General features: G+C 37.5%; 1 protein-coding gene across 6 annotated transcripts in view; it reads left to right on the top strand.

The window, feature by feature from the left end:
• Window positions 1-13,477, top strand: part of LOC150095405 (very long chain fatty acid elongase 4-like) — a 230,630-nt gene that overhangs the window by 37,440 nt on the left and 179,713 nt on the right. For 4 of the 6 annotated variants that reach the window (XM_090409967.1, XM_090409968.1, XM_090409971.1 and 1 more), the window contains exon 2: window positions 4,784-4,909. In XM_090409967.1, the coding sequence (XP_090266093.1) occupies window positions 4,828-4,909 (82 nt within the window). In that variant the 5' untranslated portion in view covers window positions 4,784-4,827. Of the gene's footprint in view, window positions 1-1,164; window positions 1,273-4,783; window positions 4,910-8,491; window positions 8,841-13,477 lie in introns of those variants that run through there. The other 2 variants (XM_090409970.1, XM_090409972.1) reach the window with 2 other exon arrangements.

Genomic DNA, 13,477 nt, shown 5'->3' with positions numbered 1-13,477 from the left:
ATATAATAATTATGGTGAAGCTGGCCTTTCTGATCATGCCCTGAACACTTTACATAGAATTGACTGGAAAAGCACTAGTTGTCTACATCACACCAAAACATGGTATGAACGTAAATTTAAGGAAGCCTGTGAGATCATTGTCAACCACCCCAATCTAAACAATAAGGATGGTCTAAAAATCCCATACATACATACGGAAGGCATATATTCGTCCCACGAATCCTTCCTCTCTAAGAACAACTATAAATAGGACTGTAGAAAATCCAGGATCCTAAATAAAAAATCTGTAAGAAAGAATGTTTATTCATGTTGTAATTTATAAATAATTTTTTAAATCAAAAATAACAATTGTAATAATAGAAATAGGATATCACTGTTACTGGAAGGAAAATTATCTGTAAGCAAGAATGTTTATTCATGTTGTAATTTATAAATAATTTTTTAAATCAAAAATAACAATTGTAATAATAGAAATAGGATATCACTGTTACTGGAAGGAAAATTATCTGTAAGCAAGAATGTTTATTCATTTAATCATAAATTAAATCTAGCTTGATGTGTTTTTTTTTTTAATTAAAAAAAAATTTTTTTTTCACTAGAGGTCATGCCAGTGAATAGCATGTGATCAGATCATTGTTTCTCTAGCTTTCAGTTTGAAATGTAACACAGCTTGTCTTGTATATTTATGTATGCTCCAGATGATGATCTTGATATGAAGATCGAAACGTTGGGATAATAAAAAGAGATATTTTAATACGGTTGTAGTAAAAATTATTTAATACGGTTGTATTATTTAATTTTTGAAGTTATGGTTGTAGAATCCATAACTTCAAAAATGAATAAAAGTATTTATATTTACTTTTTTATTTATATTTATATAAGTATTTACTGCCAGCCAAGTTCGGTTGATTGGTAGAGCCTCTGCTACTTAATGGCTCACGCAGGAAGTTAAGTAAGTTTGAGCGCGGTTAGTAGTTGGAAGGGATCAATCATTCTGTGCTGTTGACACACTCTCCCTTGATGAATCTTTGGACTCCCTGGAGTTGTCACATAGTAATAACAATAATATATAAATTTGTTCTCTGATGACGTTATAAATAAGATATAGCTTTCATGGAGTGTTTTTTTCCACTGCAGGTCAGGCCAGTAGAATAACAGTTGATCAGATCATTGTCACTTTGGCATACTGTTTGAAATATAATTGAGCTTGTGTGTACTCCAGTTAATGAACTTTATGAAGATTGATTGAGATTGAAATGTCAGGAAACTAAAGTAATTATCCCCAACATGGTTGTAGTATCTGTAATTTTCCAAAAATATTCACTGTGTAACACTAAAGGAAAGTATTTAAATTTATGTTAATAAATTTTATTACTGTTTTATAAAGATATACACACATGGACAAAGAAATTAGCGCACCAAGAAGGAGGCATAGGATTCAACTGAAATTGTGAGTGATGCACATGATGGCAAAAACAGAGCTGAAGGACAATTACAAAGGGATCTGTGATACGCAATCCGGTCATCATCAATAGCGCGTTGCACCACCTCGTGTGGCGTTACATGCTGCAATACGGTCTGGCATGGTGGCGAACAGATGCCTGATGTTGTCCTGCAGCAGACTGGCCCACACGTGTTGGACGCTGTGCTCCAAATCCCGGATATTGCGACACAGTGGGAGCTGGCATTTCAGCTGTTCCCAAACATGCTCGATAGGGGACAAGTCTGCGGAGCAGGCAGGCCATGGAAGTGTCTGTACATAACGTAGGCAGGCCTGGGCAACCCGAGCCGTGTGCAGACGGGCATTATCCTGCTGGTATAGCGCTCCTGGTATTCTAGCCAGGAATGGGAGAACGTGGGACCGTAGGATGTTGTCCACATACTGCTGCCCGTCAATGCACCACGTACCACTATGAGGGGTGATCAGCTATTGTAGGCAATGGCTTCTCAGACCATAATGCCTGCAGTGCGGGAGGTGTGGCGCTCGATAGCGAGTTCGGGATTGTGTCCTTGACCAGTGGTCCTCCACACCCAGACACGATGATTATCTGTCCCCAAGATGAAGCGGCACTCATTACTGAAGACCACACGTTGCCAGTCTGTGGCATTCCACGTCGATCTCGCCTGGCACCACTGCAAACAGAGTCGGTGATGTTGCGGTGTTAATTCGTGGGCACACAGGATCCCCTACATCTGCCTGTATTGTTGACCGGGTTACCGTGGGATCCCTCCGTGCTTGCCGCACAATCCATCGATCCTCTCTAGCGTTGGTCCTCCTGATTTGACCAATGCCGCTCTGTCATGTGGCAGTGCCGGAATGTGTCCACAGCTCCCAACACTGTTGGATGGTATGATCAGAACGGTTCATGTGCATGCCTATACGGCGCTCCAACCACCCTCCGGTTTTCAGGCTGATGATCATGCCTCTGTCAAAGTCCGTAAGTTGCTTAAATCGATGTCTCTGGTGTCTACCCGGCATTATTGTCACTCTTTACTCTAGCTTGTGTCGGCCAATGCTTTTTGCTTTAATCGGCTATCGAATACACACCGGCTTTATAAGGCTGCCAGTTTGTGCTCGCAGTGCCACCGCAGGGTGTGTGGGCATGTGCAATCACACCAAACTTGGATCATTTGCATACCACCCTGCACTCTAGCTATTTACTTAGTTTCGCCATTGTACCATGTTTTATTCCAGGTGCGCTAATTTCTTTGTCTGTGTGTGTGTGTGTATAAATAAGACTAATGCGCAAAAATTAGTCACTGAAAATTTTTTCACTTGGTTATAAATTAAATTAAAGAGGCCAAGAAATTATATTTTTGGTTTATCTTTTATCCAAGTGTAAGCAAATAAAGTTTGTGCATGAAGTATATTCGCAACTTATCTACTTGTATATAGAGGCTAATGACTTCATGTTAATTGCATTCATATAATGCATAACAAATTTAGTTCAATCCTTTATCCAAGTATAAACAAACAAAGTTTGCACCTGAAAATATCTTCAGGACTGAGGTAAGGTGGTACATCCCTTGGCAACTTGCAGGAAAGGTGGACCAAGCTCTCATCACTACTTGTCTCAGTATCTCCCATAATGCAAAGCACATCTCCTTGTGGTCCTGTATACTGCTATGCATTAAGGGAAGGGCCACTACCCCGATCGGTTTCAACCTTTATTGAGGTCTCTTCGTTGGGAGGCAGACCCAGAGTGGTGATACTAAGGCAGAAGCAATGGAGAGGTCATATTTACTTATACGAGTTGCCAACCGGTGTACCCCCTTATTATTAAATTACTCTGGATTTAGAGAAAGATGTTCCACCTTTGCTGCGAGTTGCCAAGGGATGTACCATCTTACCTCAGTTCTAAAGATATTTTCAAGTGCAAACTTTGTTTGCTTACACTTGGATCAAGGATTAAACTAAATTTATTATAGTATAACCAAGTGCAAAATAAACTTCCAACATCTTTCTCTAAATCCAGAGTAATTTAATAATAAGGTGGTACACCGGTTGGCAACTTGTATAAGTAAATATGACCTCTCCATTGCTTCTGCCTTAGTATCACCACTCTGGGTCTGCCTCCCAATGACGAGACCTCAATAAAGGTCGAAACCTGTCTGAGTAGTAGCCCTTCCCTTAACATAGCAGTATACATGACTGCAAGGAGATGTGCTTTGCATTATGGGAGATACTGAGACAAGGAGTGATAAGAGCTTGGTCCACCTTTGCTGCGAGTTGCCAAGGGATGTACCTAACCTCAGTCCTGAAGATATTTTCAGGTGCAAACTTTGCTTGCTTACACTTGGATAAAGAATTAAACTAAATTTATTATAGTCTAACCAAGTGCAAAATAAACTTCTAACATCCCATAATGCAAAACACACATCTTTTTTGGTGTGTATAATGCTAAGCATTATAGGAAGATTCACTACCTTGATCGGTTTCAACCTTTATTGAGATTTCATCAGTGGGAGCCAGACCCAGAAGTGATACCAAGGATGAAGTAATGCACTACTTGTATATGGGAAATATGTAACTTCCGTATTACGTCATCCTTGGTATCACTTATGGGTCTGGCTTCCACTTACGAGATCTCAATAAATGTTGAAACTGATCTGGTAGTGACCCTTCCCATAATGCTTAGCATTATACACTCTCAAAAGAACGTGTACTTTTGCATTATGAGATACTAAAGCAATTAAGGTGAAGTCATTAGCCTCTATATACAAGTAGCTTGTCATAAAGATGCTTCACACACAAACTTTGTTTGCTTACACTTGGATAAAGGATAAACCAAGAATATAATTTCTTGACATCTTTAATTTAATAACAATTAGCACATTGTGTATTTGAATAATGTAATAAATTGCAAGGGTATTATCACATTGATAATTTATTGCATTTAAAAACAATATGGATATTTAATATAATATTAGCAGTGGTTCATATGATTAACTTGCAATTTCATGTTTTATTGTTATTGTGCTATGCTGGAAATAATATGGCTAAAGTTATTTCTTCTCCTCAGTATGAAAAAAACATTTGGTCAACCCAGTGCTTTTCTGAACTAATGAATATACCTAGTGGAAGTAAATAGAGTGCTAGGTTATTTAAGAATTTGGCTGACTGCATTTTTGTTGTTTGTGTATATAATAAATACCCTGTGATTCTTTAAGAATGATTTTATTTTTCCATAAGGCTGATTAGGAAAATAATCAACCTCCTAACAGTCAGAGATTGAAATAAATATCAAAGTAATGTTAATAATGGTACTTGATGTATTTCCAGGTTTTTAAAGTGATTAGTCACACCTTCATTAGTAAATATTTACAATGGAATTAGTGAGACTTCCCGATCTGAGTGGTACTGTAGGTAACCTTTATATCCAATATATGGATACCTTAAAATTTGCAGGTATGTTTTGATTTTTAATTTGACATGTAAAATCTGAAATAAGACATCATTTCCTGATATGTATCCTTAAGGAGTGTACGAATATATGAAAGCACTACAAATTAATTTACATTAGTACTAGCTCATCAACAGTTACCTTCCAAATTATTTTTTAGGTCTTTGTTCTTATCTAATATTACATTTCAGTCTTCTAAAGTATTACTAACTGCATCAATCCATTTAGATGTTTTTCTTGTCAGTATTTCTCCTGCCATTCTGGCAACAGGAAGCTGTTTGCCTTTTCCATTCTGTTTAAGTTGCCATGCCACTTTGGATCACCTCTACTCACACTCTTAAATACTAAAAATTGCATTCTTCAAATCTTCTTTAAGAGCATCAACCCTATAACTGATACCCCCCCCCAGGTTTACGTCATGTTCAAACAGCTGAATATCTCCCAGCAATTCAAGGACAATATCACTGACATAAAGATCAAACAGTGTATTGAAACCATAGAACCTCCAACCGTAACTATTCTCCCTGATACTGCTGCCCCCCACCATCCCATACACATGACTTGGATATCTGTCAGATTGCAAATTTCCAATCCAGTGCACTAACTTGATATCTAAGCCAGTATGGTATAACTTAAATATCAACAAACCATGTGACACCCTGTCAAATTCCAGTAAAATCGCAAATAACTACTGTGCTTTTGTTATAAAGGCTAGTAAGATTTGGGATTCAGAATTGGTTTGACAAGAGTGGTATTCTCTTTGATGGACAGCATGGATTTGCTGAAGAAATGTTGGTCATGTTTAGTAATTATATACTTATTATATTAAGGTGTCAGGTACATTGAACAAGGGAAATAGATGAGTATACTCAGATTGCCACATGATAAGTTGATAGTTAAACTAGAATGGATGGGATTGGAGATTGCTTTCTGGTAGGTATCAGCAAGTTGTGTATGGGGAAGCAATATACCAGAAGAGGGAAGCCACTAATGGTATATCTTAAAGGTCTGTTTTAGGGCTATTGCTGTTTAACCTATATGTTAATGATATTGGAAAGGTTTAAATGGGGATATTCAGTTGTTTGCTGATGATGCAGAGTTGAGAAGAAAACTATGAGAAGTAGAGCAGATTTGTGGCTTCACAAATGGACTTGAGTAGACTGAGTGTGAATGGGCACAGGAGGAGTGGGGTCACCAGTTCAGTGTTTGCAGTGTAAAGTGTAAAAATAAGGAAAACAAAAATGGGATGTAGAGTATATTTCATCCAGTATATCCCCACTTTGTGGAGATATATAAGGAAATAAGAGATCTGAGTGTCATGGTGGATAGGGATCTAAAATTTAGAGAACACATTTCTAAAATTGTGAGGACAACACAAAGATGGCAAGGATATAGTGGACACTGACTTCTAGAAGTAAGGAGATTCTGATTCCATATAATGCATTGATTACTATTAAATTATTTAAGGAATTTACAACGTATATACTCGAATATTAATTAAAAGAAATTTTAATAAATACCTCCTATATTTCGGCAATGTCACATTGTCATCTTCATGGCAACATACAACTATGACATGTGCATGCAGACACTACAGAAAGCAAATGAAGCAGAAGAGAGAAAGCTACTGTTGTTCCTAGAGTCCTGAAGGTGCCCCCCTAGTGGGCTATATTGGGTTGTCTTTGCTGTTGGGCTGAAGTTCTCAAGATGCAAGCATCCCAAATTTGGGGCAGTCTCATGCACTCAAATTTGTTGAGGTTTGGAAAGTTTTTTTAGAGCTGAGGCTGATTTCATGAATAATCTTTCATATTTAAATTTGCTGTGGTGTATTAATGTGGCTTTCTTCCAACATATTCTGTGCCGGGTATCCAGAGCATGGTCTGCAAGCCCGGAGTGGCTGTACTGGTGAAACCAGATGTAGTCTTTGTGTTCTGAAATCCTGACATTTGCTGTCCTGCCTGTTTGGCTAAAGTAGGACAGTTTACAGCTGCAAGGGACCTGGTATACCCCAGGTAGGTCTAGGGGAAGTGATTGGTCTTTGGTGGAGCAGATAAAGGATGTCAATTTTTTATATGGTTTGTAACAAGAAGTCAGGTCATTTTTTTAAGATTTTTTGTTAACTTTTCAGAGGTGCCCCTGATGTAGGGAATGGTGATGGATTTAGTGTAAGCTTTGTTATGAAGGGGGGTAGGGGTTGTGGTTTTAATATTTTTTTGGGATTGTAGCCATTAGCTAAGAAAGTGTTAAGGATGTGGTTGGTTTAGTTCAGTGGTTAGGCATTGTCATCTGAACAGATTAATTTTGACCTATTATATAGTGTTTTTATAACCCCCATATGGTTGTGAGGGATGGGATTGCTGGTGAATATATCTGCCTCTATGGGTGGGTTTTCTGTAAATAGAGAAAACCAGGGATCCATCAGGATGGTTGATTAGGGTGTCTAGGAAAGGGAGACTGTTGTTTTTCCTCTTTTTTCCAAGGTGAACTGGATTCTAGGGTGTTGGTTGTTTAAGTGTGTTAAGGAGTGGAGTGTATCTGAGCCATGTGGCCAAATAGCGAACACATCATCAATTTAGCGAAGCCAAACAGTGGATTTTTGTGGGGCTGAGTTTAAGGCTTTTTCTTCAAAAGTCTCCATAAAGAAGTTGGTCAGGGATGGGGAGACTGGTGAACCCATGGCTGTCCTCTCTGTCTGTTTATAGAATTTTCCTTGCCAAATGAAATAGCCTGAGTTTATTGTGAACTGAAATATCGGGAGGAAATTTGGTTTGGATGAGCTCTAAGGTTTCTTTGAGGTGGGACATTTGTGAATAGGGAGGAGATGTCAAAACTGACCATTATGTTGGTATGTTGCAGTAAGATTCCCCCCCCCACACAACAATATGGGGTTATAAAAACACTATATAACAGGGCAAAATTAATCTGTTCAGATGACAGTTCCTAACCACTGAACTAAACCACATCCTTAACACTTTCTTAGCCAAAGGCTACAACCCCCAAAAATATTAAATCCAGTTACACCCCGCCCCTCATAAAGATTGCACTAAATCCATCACCATTCTCTATATCCAGGGCACCTCTGAAAAGTTAACCAAAATCTTAAAATAATATGACCTGACTTCTTGTTACAAACCATATAAAAAATAAATTGGCATCCCTTATCCACTCCACCAAAGACCAACCACTTCCCCTAGGCCTAACTGGGGTATACTAGGTCCCCAGGGCCACGCCAACCCGAGGGTGCAAAGGGTGCACTGCACCCGGGCGGCAACATTGATAGAGCGGATAGAAACAAATATCTAATATTTATTTTATGTAGCTAATATCCAATTTAGATTATACAATGCAGTATAATCATTAATAGTAATAATATTAATTTCTTGGTATATCCTACATTGTTAAATTTAACTATTATAATTTAGTTATTTTTTCAAGGGGCAGCCGATAAAAGTTTGTACCCAGGTGGCAAATACCCTTGCCGTGTTCTTGCAGGTCCCTTGCAGCTGTGAACTGTTTTACTTTGGCAGGACAGCAAATGTCAGGATTTCGAAACACAAAGACTACATCCGGTTTCACCAGTACAGCCACTCTGGACTTGCAGACCATGCTCTGGATACCTGGCACAGAATGCGTTGGAAGAAAGCCACATTAACACACCGCAGCAAATTTAAATATGAAAGATTATTCATGGAATCAGCCTCAGCTCTAAAAAAAACTTTCTAAACCTCAACAAATTTGGGAAGCGTGCATCTTGAGAACTTCAGCCCAACAGCCAAGACAACCCAATATAGCCCACTAGGAGGCACCTTCAGGAGTCTAGGAACAACAGTAGCTTTTTCTCTTCTGCTTCATTTGTTTTTTGTAGTGCCTGCATGCACGTGTCATAGTTCTTTGTTCCCATGAAGATGGCAATGTGACATTGCCGAAATATAGGAGGTATTTATTAAAGTTTCTTTTAATTAATATTCCAGTATATGTTGTAAATTCCTTAAATAATTTAATAGTCATGTGTTACCAATGTATAAGCCTATCTACAAGAATGCATTGATCAAGCCACATAGACTACTGTGCACATAAAAAGATGAAGAGTTATTGAAAATGGTCCAAAGGTGATTAATGTGGTTTCTTGTAACTGGAATGTTGAGTATGAAGAAAGGGTGAGAAGATGCAGTTTACAGAGTCCAGTGGATAAGACGAGGAGGGATGATATGATAAAGATGTATAAGTTGGTAAAACTTCAACACTGATCTTATCAGATCAGTGTTGAAGTTTTTCATAGAATGGTGGAAGATGGGGGAGATATCATCATTGGAAGCTGTAATAAGGAGGGTGTGACCAAAAGAGTGAAAAGCAGTTTTTTTGGCATGGAGAGAGTGATGAATAAATGAAATGAATTCTCATCGTGTGATAGAAAAGATTTCTTTTCTTTATATGGGTTTTTTCAATTGAAGATGAGTTAGCTGATCTTGTACATTTTTTTATGTGTTGTATTCTCTTGTATTCGTTTATTCGATCTTTCTCTTCCTTTCACTGTCTTTATTTCCTCTCTGAGATCAGTTTATCTTCAGTTAGCTTTGTCACTCTATACTACATTTCGATATCTCAGATACCATGAGAATTCTGGAAATTTATTTTTATTTAATGACTGCACCACCAGGATTCTCTTGGGTGGTATTCGGGGTATTCTATAGCCTCTGTAGGATATACTACATTTAATTAAGAATCTTAATTACTGAGTTGTGGCTATTCTTTGAAACTTCTGCTCACAGGTTCGTAATTTTTTTAAAGGCAGTGCATTGTGTAAAGATCAGGGGATACTCCTCATTAACAAAACATATTTAAGTCAATAGCAATTATACAAGATAGTACACTGTTATATTAAATTCCTCTTAATTGTATCCTATGCTACAAGTTATGATATTGCAACACACACACACACACACACACACACACACACACACATATAGAAAAGTTTTTTCATGCAGTACTATCATATCCTGTACATCCCTTGAGGGTACATTGCAGGAATTTGATGATGATGATATATATATGCATTCTCAATCATGCACAGCTCTGCATAAAGCAAGGAGCTGACATTAGCTGATGTTAATGTCAGCTCCTTGCTTTATGCGGTTGATGTTATATTTCTAAATAAATCTGCTACAAGTCTGCAAGATTCCCTTAAGTTCATTTTTAAAACTAGAGTTATGAGTTCTACAATTCTAATTACAAGCTTCCATTTTTTTGCTCAATCATGCAATATATCTCCAATTCCAGGCTTCTCAATCCGCGACCATGAAATTACCTAACTTAGCAATGTCTTATGGATTCTCAGCCAATCCTCTACAAATTCAATAAAAGTATGATAAAATCTACTCACGGTTCTTTATTTTGCACACTTAATTATATCAGTCTTCTTTATCTTTACTGGCTCTGTAGACTGCTCTTCTGTCCTAACACTCTGCTCTTTTGTATACAGTTTCAAAGTCATCGTCGTTTGGTGGCTCACTCCTGGGACTTGAAGCATATTGTCGCCGACAGTTCAGATTTGATCGCTGATCCGGCATCCAGTGCACGATGCAGGCTCATTCACTTGCAGTGCATGCTGGTATGTCGCTCTGCTCCTTTGGTGCTTCTCCTACCCACGGACCACTTTCTCTGACTTCAAATGGGCCGACGATCTGCAGCAAGTAAATGGTGTTCCCTCGATCATCCTTTTTCTTTCTTCGAAGGCTTCCTGTATATAACTCTGATAGTCCCTGGACTAAGGTCGGAGACCTCTGAATATTCCCACGCAAATGGTCTTGACTTTCATCGATGGTGGTGGGAATTCGAAATTTCGGATGACCTTCATCACTAATTGTTCAGTCTCGAATCACACTGACAACACGTCGTAATCCTATTAACTGAAAACTGAGCCGCTTAAGTACTATGCTGCTTTTTATGACATTGTTCTTGAATTATACATCTGGCTGAGATAGAGAACAAGTTACAGCACTTTTCTTATGTTTACAATCCCTGAACAATTTAATGTTATTCTCTTTAAGTTCACTATCCCCATGGGTTTTTACAAAAAAGAATCAACATCAAGGATTTAGGCCTAGCATGGCCTGTTCCGGCCTTAGAAGTCATCGTTTAAAAGGTCGTCCTGGTTTCCTTTTTCCTAATGGCTTGTACTTTAAGGCTTGTTTTGGTAATCTTTCTGTTTTCATTCTTTGAACATGTTCTGTCCATTTATGTTTATATTTTTACACTTTTTCTATTACTGGTTCTTGGTTTAATTCTTTCATAATTTCTTTGTTTCTTTTGTGATCAAATAGGGTATACTTTGCAGTTTTTCTCATAAACTTCATTTCTGTTGTTATTAATCTTTGTTTATCTTTTTGTTTTATTGTCCAGATTTAGCTTCCATACATTAAGAATGGCAGGGCTAATGTATTGTGTACTTTTAGTCTTGTTTGTTTTGAACTAGGTTTAGTTTAAATATAGAGTTAATTACACCTGTTATTTTTAAATATTTTGCAATTTTTACATTTATATCTTTTTCATTTTCCCATGTGATCATACATCCTAGGTAGTTAAATGAATTCACCTCCTCTAAGATCTTGTTATCTATTACTATTTTAGTTCTTGTGGATCTTGTCCTTTAAAGGCCATAGTTACAAAAAAGAATGCAACTCCAAATAGTAGTACACAATATACATTTTATTTACAAGATTTGTGACCTCTGTAAAAGTCGATGAAAAAGGAAAGAATATCTTCAACTGCATAGAATTTTACAATCTCATATAGAGGTAGCAGGGATTTTTCTCCTGGAAACTCAGGTTTTTCATCCTGCATACAGAAACATCAGCCTCGATAACACATGCAATTTACAGAATAAATGCATTCATCATGGTTTGATGAACTGTGTGTATAAGGCAGGGTGGGGGGGGGGTGTCCTCACAATGAGTCTTTGACTATGGAGATAAGGGGATAATAATTACACTGATGATTTTTTTTTTTTATTTTGTAAATAAATCTATTATCATTATGTTTATTTCTGATTTAAGCCAATACAGAAACAAAGGCAATGATATAACAACAGAAAAAAATCATTATTGTAATTATTATCATATCATTATAATAATTTGTACCATCATTTTGTATAATGGTTTAAGCCAATAAGAATACAATTTGGTCGGCTAAATCCCAAATTGCCAGCCCATTGCCCTCATTCCTTTAAAGGCTATGTTGAGGTCTCCTCTCAGTTATACAGCTTTGATCCTTAAGCACCCCATTTTTGATTTGACAAGTAACAGACTGATTTGGAGGAAAATTGTAGATAGGAAGTTAGTAATGATGTAAATTTTTCATGTAGTACTATCATATCCTGTACACCCGTTGAGTGTACATGTCAGGAATTTGATGATGATCATCATTATAATAATTATTATAATATAATAAAAAAAACTAAACACTTCTGTAGCACAATAAAAGAATGATGGTATATTGAAGGGTGCTTAAGGATCAGGGGGTGCTTAAGACTCAAAGCTGTATAACTGAGAGGAGACCTCCACATAGCCTTTAAAGGAATGCAGAGAACAGACCAGGACTTCTGACCTAATGTCCAATCCTCACCTTCTCGTGGTGCACCCTGTTGGGTATCTACCTGGATACTGAACGAACGAGGATGGGCTAGCAGTTTGGAATTTAGCTGACCAAATTATATTCTTATTGGCTTAAACTAAAATACAAAATGATTGTACAGCATGACAGAATTTCATGCCGGCTGGGGCGTCGCCTGGTTAAACAAGGCCCTTGTTGTTTTCGCCAGGGAACCAGGGCAAACAGTGAAAAATTAAGCTACTGGAACAAATCCTAAAACACATCCCCAACTCAACATCTCCAGAGTTAGAGATCGGTACTATCAACATAAGAAGTCTGAATGGCAAAGAAATGGAGTTAGCTGAGGAATTAGATAAAATCCAGATCGACATAATAGGGGTGATTGAAACAAAAACTGGTGAGATCTTTCTGAGCAATAAATACAAAATGTTATACTCAGGCAATGACAATCAAGGAAAAGAAGGAGTAGCCATAGTATTCAACACTAAATAGAGGCTAATCTTCTTGAATGGCAGGCAGTCTCAAGTAGAGTGATGTGGACAAATATCAGAATGGGGAATTGGACAATGAGACTTATTTGTGCCTATGGTCCCACAGAAGGTTCTACTAAGGTAGAAGTGGAGGAATTTTTTGAGGCTTTAGAAAAAGCAACCGACACAATGAAAAAGGAAAAGTTGGTCTTTGTTGGGGATCTAAATAGCAGAGTAGGAAATGATTGTCAGACATATAAAAATATATTGGGAAAATTTGGAGAAAATAGCAAAGCTAATAATAATGGCAAATACCTGTTGGATTTCTACTCAGGACATGGACTGGTTATTACTAAGACAATGTTCCAACATAAAAATGTGCACAAATTCACATGGAGAGAAGAGGCAAGAAATAAGAAAAGTCTCATTGACCATGTTATTGTTGATAGTGATGTTTTCTCCCTGGTGCAGGACACCAGAATGTACAGAGGATTT

The sequence above is a fragment of the Typopeltis vanoorti genome, chromosome 20, assembly GCF_054136105.1.
Source record: "Typopeltis vanoorti isolate ZY-2024b chromosome 20, IOZ_Tvanoo_1.0, whole genome shotgun sequence".
NCBI classification, from domain to species: domain Eukaryota; kingdom Metazoa; phylum Arthropoda; class Arachnida; order Uropygi; family Thelyphonidae; genus Typopeltis; species Typopeltis vanoorti.
The sequence above is the reverse complement of the archived record's forward strand: the minus strand, read 5'-3'. Positions and strand labels throughout refer to the sequence as shown.